This window comes from Trichosurus vulpecula, chromosome 6 (assembly GCF_011100635.1).
Source record: "Trichosurus vulpecula isolate mTriVul1 chromosome 6, mTriVul1.pri, whole genome shotgun sequence".
Lineage (NCBI taxonomy): Eukaryota > Metazoa > Chordata > Mammalia > Diprotodontia > Phalangeridae > Trichosurus > Trichosurus vulpecula.
The window spans coordinates 219,781,298-219,795,140 of NC_050578.1; the positions used below are offsets into that span (position 1 = coordinate 219,781,298).

General features: G+C 37.4%; 1 protein-coding gene across 1 annotated transcript; it reads right to left on the reverse strand.

Annotated features, from left to right (window-relative positions):
• Nucleotides 1-12,432: 12,432 nt before the first annotated feature.
• On the reverse strand, nucleotides 12,433-13,371 carry LOC118853732 (olfactory receptor 508-like). The gene has a single exon (XM_036763918.1). It carries the CDS (start codon nucleotides 13,369-13,371, stop codon nucleotides 12,433-12,435), a length of 939 nt encoding a protein of 312 aa, XP_036619813.1.
• Nucleotides 13,372-13,843: the final 472 nt, after the last annotated feature.

The following is a 13,843-nucleotide window of genomic DNA, read 5'->3' on the forward strand; positions in this document are numbered from 1 at the left end:
ATGAGATTTTTCACTGTTGTTTGGTTGAGTGCTTCTCTGCACTGAGGCAATCAAGTGCCCCAGGGCTCTGAGATGGGTATATAAGATCCAAGGTTGGCATTTTTCCTTTGGGGCTCTCACTCACTCAAAGAGTGGCATGTGACTCTGGGCAACAGATGTAACTGCCACCTGGCTTTGCTACCCCGACCCATTGCTTCTTCTCTGCTAACTGATTTTGATTTGGTCTGTTTATATTGTCTGTGTTTGTAATTTGTATTTGCTCTGAAGTTCAGATTGCTGACTTTCCCTCCTGAGCTACGTGAGTTTATTTAGGTATGTTTTGTTGAAGTTACTTTCCTTAGTAAAGCAGATCAAAGAACCTGTCCTGGCAACTCTTGTCGCTAGTCTTGTTAAGTCTTATACCCCAATAGCAGCTGCTACCCAAAATGCTGCTACATATCCCATCTCTGTCCTAGGCCTTCTTTTTTCTATGCATTGTGAATGAACTCATTACCTTCCACTACCATTAACTTTTCCATTCATATAAATCCCAAATTTATACCTATAACCCTGAACTCCAATCTACATATCACCAATAGTTGAACATTTTTACCTAGAGTCCTAAAGTCATTTCAAACTTAACAAGTCCAAGAGAGAACTCATCCTCAATTCTTCAACCTAAAACCATTTATTTCCATAATTTCCTGTTTCTGTTCAGGGTCCCTCCTTCCAGGTACCCTTGGTTACAATCCTGGAATTACTTGCTACTCTTCTCTCTATCTTCCCTTCCCCAACCACTTAACTGTCAAATTTTGTCACTTCTACATCCACAACATATATCACATCTCCTCTCATATCCACTCACATAGGCACCACCCTAACATCTCCTCTCATTTGGATTATTGCAAAAGTTTCGTAATTAGAAGTCCAGTCTGTTTTTTCATCCTGAGGCACATAGATAACCATGTCAATTGTCTACACAAGCCTTGAAAAGATCCCTTATTGCCTTGAGGACAAAATAATACTTCTTCACCTTGATATTTAGAGTCATGATCAATCTGAACACAGCCTCCCTCTTCAGATTTATTTCACTTTACTGTCAAGCTTGTAGTCTATACTCCAGTCAAAGTAGGCTACTGTCTGTTGCCTAAACTCAGCATTCTATCCTTCTCTCTGTCCCTCTGCACAGGCCATCCTCCATACTCCAAATGTCCTACCTCATCCATGCTTCTTAGAACCTCAAGCTTCCTTTGTGACTCAGCTAGTGGGTCATCACCTGCAGGAAGCCTACTTCTAAAGCTCTTTCCCTTGTCAACTTATCTTGAATTTACTTAACTGTGTAAATATTTTACCCCTTTATCTCCAATAGAATGTAAGTTCCCTGAGATAGAGAACTGTTTTGCATTTTTTCTTTCTATCCCCAGGGCCTTGGACAAGGCTCTAGGCATAGTGGGCAGAGAAAAAATATCAGTTGAATAGAAGGCACTAACTCAGTTTTGAAAACTACAATCATATTGGTAATATAATCATAATTATCAAATAACAAGAATACTAATAAGTACAGCAATTTAAATTCCACAAATTACATTCCTCCAACAATTTTAGAGGAAAATATGGTTATTCTCATTTTATTGAGGAGGAAACTGAGGATCACAGAGATTCAGTCACTTACCAACAATCACAGATGGAGCCAATAAGTCAAAACTGGAATTCAAATCTAGCTCTCCTGACTTCAAGTCCACTTCTCTTTCCACTACATCAATCAGGAAATACATCACTGAAATTCATCTCCTCAAAGTACCAACATGAGAACTTTGAGGAAAAATAACACAGAAAACAAAAGTAGCCATGTATATACATAGATCTTTATCTAAGATGTGCTTACCTAAGCATATTCTATCAGGTACTTGATGTTTGTAGCGGTGTTTCCAGACATGTGATGTGACCTGTGGCAGATTTTACTAATATGGTATAACAATGCACCACGGATACAGCTCACTTCCAAAACTTTGACTTTATAAGGCACTACAAAGGACCAGAAACATGAAGATCCAAATCAGGAATAAATCTGCCTGACAGAGAGAGGGAATAAGAGGGAGAGGGAGAGAGAGAGGTAAAATTGAAATCAATATGAAGTCTCTCATGGCAAGAGGAACAGACATAATTCTCTGAAATGAGTGATACATCAAAATTTCAATCTAAGTATTTTTATGTCAAATCCAAGAACAGCAGTAGTACCTATTGTTGCAAGAAGATAATATTTATAGATTCCAAGGTATTATCTTTGCATGGTAGCACCATATTTATATTGGTTTTCTTAGCATTTGGGATATAACTCCTTGAGCACCCTAACAACAAATATAACCAACATCATTAAAATGCCATTTGAAATCCACTGGGACAGAGAATATTAATAACATAGAGGTGTGTTGTCTGAGATGTTCTCTAAATCTTTAGGGGATTTCATTTCTTTTTTTCCTTGCCTATGTTTATGCAGGATTTTTAAAAGGTAAAAAACAAGATTGGACAGCAACATAACCAAACTAATAAGTATGATCTGACTTGGAAGCTCTTAATTATTGTTCTGGGTTCAACACAAGGTAATTGTGATCATGATAATATTCACTAAATATGAAAAGTGGTCCTCATCATCTCATCTCATCCATTTTGGTCAGGCCACAAACCATACTGATTACACATATGCATAATCGAGGCTGAAAAGACTATGTATGAAACTGAGCTTAGTAGAAACTGCAGATTCTGGCACAGAGGTACTCTTTACAGTGAGGAGAATTGGCTATAGATAAAGGGAAGTCTCCTGATAAGTTTCCCTGAAAATTTCAAATATCCTGATAAAAAATTTCCTTGTAATATAAAAGCATTTATAATATATGACACAGAAATTTTCCACAGGACTGTTGGCAGATGCTGTGAGAAAGCTGAGAACCAGGAGATAAGCATCACTTACTCCCTGGTCATTCAGGAGAAAAAGAAGTTGTGGAGCTTGGTGAGGTGATTTGATCTTATCCCCTCTGTCTTTGAAACAGACAAGCTTGAAGGGACTTCCTTTAAAAAGACCCTGAGGTATGTTAGCTTATCATGTCATAGAACACCGTAGAAACAATAGGAATTTTTGGGATCAACTACTTTAGACCTCCCTGTTATATTTATATTTTCCTTTAGTATATTAAATACAATTTGATGAAATGGATGTTTTGAGGGCAGGATCAAGTTAATGAGGAAATCAAGAAGGAGAAGCCAATGGGTGGAGACTCCTGAGCCAGGCAAGGTATATGAAATACCCAAACTAGATAGTAACTCAGGAAAAAACTAGGGAAATACAAAGCTTGGGAAGGTCTAGGAGATGGGAGGACAATTCACACATTTTCAGACAAAATAAGGTATATTCTCAAGGGTACAGATCTCCAGGAACTTTTAATCTTGTTCAGTTTGTTCATGCAATACATTTGAGGCTCCGATTGCCACCTAGTGGTTTACATAGACATAAAAAACAAAGGTGCTACAGCAGATGTGGCAACTTTTCTGTTATATGAGACACTGTTCTATTAAGCAAGTAATTATATCAAAAGCCTTTGGAATCTTTCATTTCTTACACCTGAACTATATTTCAGAATATATTTTTCACTCTTGTCACCTATGTTCATCTTTACATTGAAATAACCTAATTTTAAATTGGATGGTCTTTTTGAGTTATTATACTTCTCTACTCCCTCATTCTTTGTAAAAGAAATTTTTAACATTTAATTTTCTTTCAATTTCATGTAAACAAAAATTTTTTCATTCTATGTTTCAAATTTTCTCCCTCCTCCTTTCCCTCCACCCACACTGAGAGTACAAGCAAATTGTTGCGGATTAAGTATTTGGAATCCTGCAAAACATTTCCATATTAGCCATGTTATAAAAGAAAATGCAAAGCAAAAGAAAAATAAAGACTAATTAAAAGAAAAAATATGCTTTACTTTGCATTTAGACTTTATCAGTTCTTTCTCTGAAGGTGGATAGCATTTTTTCATCATCAGTGCATCAGAATTGTCTTGCATCATTATATGGCTGAGAATAGCAAGTCATTCAAAATTGATCATTGTAGAATATTGCTATTACTGTGTACAATATTCACTTCATTTTTCTCATTTCACTTTGGATCACTTCATATAAGTTTTCCCAGGTTTTCCTGAAACCATCCTGCTCTTTATTTCCTGAAGCGCAATAGTATTACATACCAATCACATACCACAACTTGTTTAATAATTCCTCAGTTGAAGGGCATCCCTTCAATTTCCAATCTTGGCCACCACAAAAAGAGCTTCTAGAAATATTTTTGTACATATAGGACGTGTTCCTTGTCCTCTGACCAATTTTGGGATACAGAGCTAGTAGTTGTATTGTTGGGTCAAAGGATATGCACAGTTTGATAGCCCCTTAGGCATAGTTCCAAACTGCTCTCCAGAATGGTTGGATAACCAATAGTGCATTACTGTCCCTATTTTTCCACATCCCCTCAAACATTTCTCATTTTTCTCTTCTGTTATATTAGCCAACCTGGTAGCTAGGAGGTGGAATCTCAGGGTTGGTTTAATTTGCATTTCTCTTATCAATAGTGATTTAGGGCATTCTTTCATATGACTATAGAGAATTTTGATTTCTTCTGAAAGCTGCCTGTTCATTTCCTTTGACCATGGGTACTCTTTGCTATACTTCAAAAGTTAGAAGGGCAAGATGCCACGCATTTGGATACTTGAATCTCTACTAAATGCTGCAGGCAACCAATTTCCCACCACCAGCAGAGCACTAAGAAGAGATCAGACCACATTCCAGCAAGGTATTTCTTTCACAGTCAAGATGACAGCTCCTACAAGCAAGAAAGAGATTATTCATCGGCCATCCTCCATTTGGAAGTGAATTTCATAGAGCCTGTGTTTTGTAGCTACTGTTTTAACTTCAAGCCCATTCTCCCTGGAACTGAAATGGTATTGGAGAGGCTATGCCAATGGTACACATGCATGTGTTTTTTTCTATATGTTGTGCTATATCTTCTCAGTATATATCCCTTTGTAAAGCTCATTGATGATAACTAAGTGACTAAACAACGTATCAAATGATGATATTAGAGAAATATGGATTAGCACTGGTGATTGATGATGGGAAGAACATACCAAAATCAGAATAGGTGTTCAAGCTAATAATATATTTAAAGATGGAATAATCTCTTACAGTTAACATCTAGTACCTTGAGGGCAGATATAGATAGCCTTGCTCTATAGGCATTAGTGTGTATGTGTGAGTTCTGATAAGTATTCCAATTGCCTATGTGAATTGCACAATAATGTAAAGGGAGCTTATGAAGGAGAAAGAGAAAGTGGGATTACAGTGTCAGATTTCAATTTATTCTATGAAGTTATTATGATCAGATTATACTATAAAGTGATGATTTCCCAAATTGTGTCATGTTGGCTAAACAGTAGAAAAGGTAAAAAAAACAGCACATAATCAGCAATGCAGAATTATAAGCAAAGTTAAATGTTAAACTAGTACTAGAAAAAATGAGATTTACAACATATTGGAAAAGGTACTCATTTTTAAATAATACATCATGTCACCCAGAGGGACTAATATACCTTTAGAATGAACTAAGAGAAGCATAGAATCAGAAATTAGGAAGGTAACAGGAGCAAACCAAAGATAATAGAGTAAAGGCAGAGACTTGCCTGAGCTCTCCCAAATTCCCTCCAAAACAGCTTTAAAATAAAGTCTTAAAATGAATTCTGCAATGGCAGAATCAACAAAAGGTCAGGGTGAAACAATTTTCCAGCCCAAGACAACTTAGAAGGTTGGAAGGAAAGTTTATCTCACTGAGGTGAGAGTGAAGTGCACAACTCACTTTAAAAATAAAAAATAAAACAGAACAAAACTGAACCAGAAGAAATCCACTTAGGAAAGATGTGGACTTCAACAGTGCAGGCCTTAATGTAGCAAGCCAGCAGCAGTTTTTAGTGCTGACTGATTCAGCAGCAGTGGCTTCTGGAGCTCTCATCCCACAGATGATTGGGGTTTAGACAACGAATCAAAAGTTAATTACATGGGATCCTTTTCTGGCACTTGGAGTAGGACTATATTGCATTGCCCAGTCTCAGTAACAAGTCCCAGTCTCAGGGCAAGCAGGAACATTGCTAGGAGGGGCAGCCCCTGATCACAGTTCTACAGCAAAAAAAGTACTTGTGGTCACTTACAGACAAGAGCAAAGGCCAAGACTGTTGTGATCAAATGTCTCCTTACATCTTACCACCTGGAAAAAAACAAAACTTACAGGTGCTTTCACCCCCAGAACAAGCTCCAAAAACAACACCACAAAAAAACCTGAAGCTTGGGACAATGCCCCCTCCACCCAGGGATCAGAACTCAATTTTAAAATAAAGTTAAATTTCAAAAAATAGGTTGGAAAATGGGAAAACATCAAGAAATGAACCTGACCATAGGAAGTTCCTTTGGAGGCAGAGAAGATCAAAACATAAATTCAGAAGAAGAAAAGGAAATCAAAGCAGCTATATTCAGAAACACAAATAAAAATGTGGATAACTCTCAATGCTAAAAAGAACTCCTGGAAGAGCTTAAAAGGAATTTGAAAAACCAAATTAGAGAAGCGAACAAAAAATTGGGAAAAGAAATGAGAGTGATGTAAGAAAATTATGAAAAAGAGAGTCAACAGCTTGGTAAACCCTAACCCTAACTGTGATGCTGGGGTTAGGCAATTTGGTAAAAATTACCAAAGAAAATAACACTTGGCAAGACAAAATAGTCCAAATGGTAAAAGAGGCTCAAAAATCCACTGAAGAGGAATCCCCTGAAGGATTAAGTACACTGAAGTGTACTTAAAAAGTACAATTGAAGAAATGGCAAAAGAAGTACAAAAATTCACTGAAGAAAAAACTCATTAAAAATTAGAACTGGCCAAATGAAAAAGAAGGTAGAAAATCTCACTGAAGAAAATAATTCCTTAAAAATTAGAATTGGGCTAATGGAAGCTAATAACTTCATTAGACATTAAGAAATAATAATCACATTTTTGAAAAATAAAAACTAGAAGAAAATGTTAATTGGAATAAGCAGTGAGGAAACAAAATTATTGCTCTTTGCAGATGATAGGATGGTATACTTGGAAAATCCTAAAGAATCAGCTAAAACCAGTTCAAATAATTAACAACTTTAGCAACATGGCAAGATATAAGGTAAACTAAAGTGAATCAACAGCATTTCTATATACTACCACCAGAGTCCAACAGCAAGAGATAGAAAAAGGAATTCCATTTAAAATAACTGTAGACAATATAAGATACTTGGGAGTCTAATTGTCAACACAGAAACAATATAAAAATAATTATTAAACATTTTCATATAAATAGCCATACCTAAATAATTGAGAAAATGTTAATTGCTCATAGGTAGACCAAGCCACTATAAAAATGGCAATTCTAGATCAATTAGTATACTTACTCAGTGCCATGCCAATAAAATTACCAAAAAATAGTTTATAGATCTAGAAAAAAATTTTAAAATTCATCTAGAAAAACAAAAGGTCAAGAATATAAAAGTTATCAATTTTTTAAAAGGTGAAAGAATGTGGCCCAGCCGTTCCAGATTTCTAACTGTATTACAAACTGGTAATCATAAAACCAGTCTGCTACTCAATATGAAATAGCGTGATGGATCAGGGGAACAGATTAGGTACATAATGTACCATAGTCAATGACCATAATAATACAGTGTCTGGCAAACCCAAAGATCCAAGCTTTTGGAACAAGAAGTCACCACTTGACAAAAACTGCTTGGAAAACAGGAAAGCAGCTTTTCAGAACAAAAATAGACCAATATGCCACATGACATACTGAAGTAAGGTCAAAATGGGTACATGATTTAGACATAAAGAATGATATTACAATCAAATTAGTGGAGCATAGAATAGTTTACCTGTCAGATTTATGGATAAAGGAAGAATTCATGATGAGATAAACAGTAATTAGAAAAATAAAATGGATAATTTTGGTCACAATAAACTTAAAAGGTTTTGCAAAAAGCAAACCAATGCAGAGAAGATTAGAAAGAAAGCAAAAAACCGGAGGAATTTTTTTACATCAAGTTTCTCTGATAAAGGCCTGATTTCTCAAATAGAGAGAATTCAAATTTATAAGAATACTAGTCATTCCTCAATTGATAAATGGTCAGAAGATATGAATAAGCAATTTTCAGAAGAAATGAAAGCTCTCTAAAGTCATATGAAGAATGCTCTAAATCTCTATTGATCAGAGAAATATAAATTAAGCCAACTAAGAGCTAACACCTCACAGCTATCAAGTTGGCTAATATTACAGAAAAGAAAAATGACAAATGTTTGAGGAGATATGGGAAAATTGGGATACTAGTGTACTACTATTGGTGGAGCTGTGAACTTATGTAACCATACTGGAGAGCAATTTTAAACTAGAGGCAAAGGGCTAACGGTCATAATGACATTTTTGCTCACAGTACTGCTGTTACTGTATGCAATGTACTCTAGGTTCTGCTCATTTTGCAATTCAAATCATTGAGCTCATCATTTCTTATAATAAAGTAATATTCAATCATGAACATATTACACAATTTGTTCAGCCATTTGCAAATTAGTGAGCATCCCCACATTTTCCAGTTATTTGCCACCACCACAGAGCTGTTTTAAATATTTTAGAATATGCAGGTTATTTCCATTTTCTCTAATCATCTTGTGAAGCAGACCTAATAGTGGGTCAAAGGGCATAGGCAGTTTAATAACTTTTTGGCCATTATTCTAAATCTCTCTCCAAAATAGTTAGATCAGCTCACAGATCCACCAACAAAGAATTAAGGTACCAAATCTTCCACATCCCCTCCAACATCTGTCACTTTTCCCTTCTATCATTTTAGCCAATCTGATTGGTGTAAAATGATATCTCAAGGTTATTTTAATTAGCATTTCTCTAATCAATAATGACTAAGAGCATTTTATCATATGACTATAAATTGTTTTGATTTCTTTATTGGAAATCTGCCTGTTCATATCTTTTGACTATTTATCATTTGGGGAATGACATGCATCTTATAGATTTGACAAAGTTGTATATATACTAAAGATATGAGACCTTTATCTGAGGAATTGTGTATAAAAAATTTTTCCCTACCTTTTTGCTTTCCTTCTGATCTTGGCTACATTTATTTTATTTGTATAAGAACTTTTTAATTTAATGGAATAAAATTATCCATTTTACTTCTCAACAGCACTCTGTCTCTTTTTTATTCATAATTTGTTCACCTATCCATATGCGTAATAATTAATATATTACATGTTCTTCAAATTTTCTTGTAATATCTCCCGTTACATGTAGGTCATACATCTATTCTGACCTTATCTTGGCAAATGGTGAAAGATATTGGTCTATACCCAGGTCTTTTCTATCACCACAGTAGCTGTCTATGGTTGAGTTCTTTCTCCTTTGCTTACTCACTTTTATTTTGTTTTGCTCTTTTTATTTTTAGCAGCTTGTTATTGTAATGCAGCCCTGAGGTTTGGGGGCTGGTGCCTCTGGCCTCAGGTCTTTTTGACTGAGCTTTGTCCTGGGACCAACCTCAGCACTCCTTTCCCCCTTCAAGCCAGAATTAGGGCCCCCAGTCACATTATGCTGGAAATGCTCTTGCTCCCTGAGAACCACCCAGTGGCTATAACCTTCAGTTCTACCCTCTGGCCTGCAACTGAAACAAAGAACTCAGCAATTCTGTGTTTTAACAATCTGGCTAGCCATTTCTGTGGGGGCGTAATATCCACCCACAGCCAGCACCCAGAATGCTGCCGGCACGCCAGGAAAGCACAGGTCCTTTTTATCTGCTTAACCAAGGAAAGTACAGTGAACGGGTTGACAAGCTTACCTTAATCCGGCATATAGACAGCATTCAGTTAGTTGAGGGGAGCATAGCATTCAGTTAGTTCAGGGGAAAAAAACAGCCAGCACCCTGAACTTTAGAATATTCATTTAGTTCGGGAAAAAAACCAGCATCCCAAACTTCAGAACAACATACAAACAAATTGCAACTATCAACAGACAGATCCAATACAATTCATAGTTACCAACATCTAGATTCAGCCCAAGAGCTCGGAACAAGGGCTGGCCCAGAGTCATGCTTGTCACTGCTCCCGCTGCTGCTCCAACCGAAAAGGGATCTTCAAGCTGTCTTCTCCCCTCTTACAGAGTTTTTGACATCATCAAGTGCCGCCTGAATGACCAGAGCCAATTGGTTCTTGAGTAGGCCCCTCCCCCAGGACCCTGGGAGGTTAACATCCATGTAGACTAGGTTAACACCCAATAGGGCATGGCTCTGGAGTTAACACCTCCCCTTAGCCAGCCCCATGAATCATCACGAAGAGGCGGACCTAAACCCACATGGTCTAAAAGCCTCTGCTGTCCCAGACATGTAAACTAGGCCCTCCCCGGATTTATCCCTAACAGGGGCCCAGCACCCAGCAAGGCTCAATGAGATAAACTGAGTCACTCAAAGAAAACAAAAGCCATTTTGCCTACCAACACATTCTGTCAGTGCCCACAGCCAGAAGCATGCCCAACCCACTGCTTCTGCACTCACTGAGGGTATGATGGTACCTTTTCCCCTTCAGTCACAGCCAGGGGACCTTGTGTAGGCAGCACAGCTAGGCCTGGTATCCCTCTGCAATACAGGGTCATTCAATATTCCTCTGGTAAGATGTCTGCCTTCCCCGCCCCTCCCCACCCCCCACTGTTTGTGAAGTGAGAATTCCTATGGCTGAGGCTGAGGCTACCTCCCAACCCAGCTGCCACAAGGGCATTTTGTTTGTTGTTTCAGAAGAGGTAGCCTGGAAGTGTTTGCACTTTACTCTCTCTGAACCTCAATTCCTGTGGTATTTCCACATGTCTTCTCCAGTTGTTCTCTACTTCTCAGCCCCAAAACATCTTTACTTTTGCCCCTCTATGTTCAATGTGAGGTACTATTTTGTATATTTTATGGAGGAAATCTAGAGAGCTTTGAATTCTCTGATCTGCTCCACCACCTTCCCAGAATTCCCCACCCCTCCTCCCCAACCATGGAAAGGAAAAAAATTTTAATGCAAAAATTGCTTTACATATAATTGAAAAACTAAAAGATTATTCTTTAAAATTAGGGAAGTGATGGTACTATTGGATTCTTCCTTAATAAGACCAGATATGGAATAACATGTTCAATCCTGGCCTCATTTTAACTTGGAAATATATAGAGCATCTAAAGGGTAACTAAGCTTGTGGTCAGGTAACAAGGATTTTAAGTGCTTACTATGTGCCAGGCACTATAATATAACTTGGTATACAAAGAAAGGCAAACTAAAACCCAGTTTCAAGGGATCACATTCTATTGAGGGAGACACCATGTAAATAACCATGCACATACAAATTGCAGACAAAGGAAATGGAAGGTCATCTTAGAGAGGAAGCTACTATCACCTAGAGAGGAAAGGCTCCTTGGAGAAGGTGGGATTTGAGTGGTCTTGAGAAAAGTGCAGAAAACTAAGCAGCAGAAGAAAGGAAGCAAATAATTTTAGGCCTGTGAGACAGCCACTGTAGAGACACAGATGGATTGCTATGTGTGGGGAAAGGCAAATAGTCCAGTGCAGTTAGATTGTATGGATGTTATGGATGAGAGAAAAATATGAGACTGGAAAGGTGTTGAAAGGACAGATTGCAGAGATTTTTATTTTTTTTAATGCCTATTAATACCTTTTGTTTTGGGGTATATTATGCTACAAAAGTGGTCACTGATAAAAGGAAAGTCCCCGCATACATCCAAATATTTACACCAATTTTGTGGTAGTAAAAAGTGAAAACAAAGAAGATGCCCAGTGATTGAGTAATGGCTAAATAAACTGTGGCACATGAAGATAATGGAATATTACTGTTTTATAAAAAATAACAAATATGACTAATACAGAATAAGATTTACATGACCTGATACAGAGTGATGATAGCAGAGTCAATAATACACAATGAGTATAATAATGTAAAAAGAACAACCCCCATAGAGCAATAGAAAATGTGTTTTGCCATAGTCCAAAATACATTCAAGGATCCAAAGAAGAGCACTGAGGAGACATTACTTTCCCGAGGGGGGACGTCCACTTTTAAGGAGCATTACTTGCACTTTCAGACACTTCCATCAACATTTAAATTCACAACTTTAACCCATCAAAATAAAAGCATGCCTTTTCTAAAACATATTTACTGGTATCATTTTATTCTAACAATTATATCAATAGAATATTAATTCCTTAGGGGCAAATATAGATTATTTTTGTCCTTGCATCCCCAAAACTTATTGCAGTACCTGAGACATAGTATGTCTTTGATAAATATTTCTTATATTGAATTGAAGTCATGAAAAAGGATGTGTTCTACTCATCAATTTTCTCAGGGCCCCTTTTACTTCATTGTTCCTAAGACTGTAGATCAAGGGATTCAACATGGGGATCATTACAACGTAGAAAACAGAGATGATTTTATTCTCATCTGTTGTGTAGCTGGACTTGGGCATCACATAAATGAGTGTAGTGGTCCCATAGAACAGAGTGACTGCTGTGAGGTGGGAGGTGCAAGTTGAGAAAGCTTTAGATCTCCCTTCAGAGGACTTTATCTTCAGGACAGAGAAGAGGATGTATATATAAGAAATTATGATAATTAGCAAGGTGGTCAACATTATTGACCCAGAAGAGGCAGCAGGAAGAATTTCAGCAAGATTATCTTGGGAGTAGGAAAGCTTCAAAAGTGGTGAATAATCACAGAAAAAATGATTAATCTCATTGGGTCCACAGAAGGACCTATTCAATAAACAACCAATGAAGATCCAACCATTTATACAACTACCCAAGTAGGATGTGATGAGTAGCTGAGTGCAGACCTTAGTAGACATGTTGGTGGAGTAGAGTAGGGGTTTACAGATGGCCATATACCGATCATAGGCCATCACACCCAGCAGGAAGCATTCAGTGGTCCCAAGGATGGCTCCAAAGAGGAACTGGACCACACAGCCTCCAAGAGGGATTATAGTTTTGTCTACAAGGAAGCTCTTGAGCATAACAGGTGTGACAGATGAGGAATATGCAGAATCCACAAAAGCCAAGTGACTGAGGAAAAGGTACATTGGAGTGTGAAGTTGGGAGCTCTTTCTGATCAATATAATTATGCTAAGGTTACCAAGTAAGGTGACAGCATAGACACACAGAAACATCACAAAGAGGATGACACGAAGGGTTGGATCATCTGTTAACCCCAAAATAATGACTTCAGTCACAGCAGTGCAATTATTGCCAGACATGTCTTCGAAATAGTTCCTACTAGATAGAAGAAAAGGAGATTAAAAATAGCATATAAAACTGAGTTTTCTATATGTTTACTGATGTGTTCAGGAAACATTCACTGGCCACCTGCTACATGTCCATCCTACCATCCTATTCCAATACTTTGCTCCTATGCATCTTGGCAGGGTGCCAATAACAAAGCAGAGATGAACAAATTGGTTTCCTCCTAATTCTCCCCCATGAACCAAATGTGTAAATGCTATTCTGCCAACTAACCATCATTATCAATCCATTCCAAAGAAATTGAGTCTGCTTTGTGACTCCTAGGTTTTCACAGGACCACTCTGCATTTCTGAGGATGTTAGCCACCTCATGCTAATTGAGTCTAAGGAAAGTTCTGGTTTCCAAGATAACCCTTGTGCCTTAAATTCCAAAAAGAAGATAAATGAGGAACCTGGATTCTAAGACTTCTCATTTTACTTTGTTCCT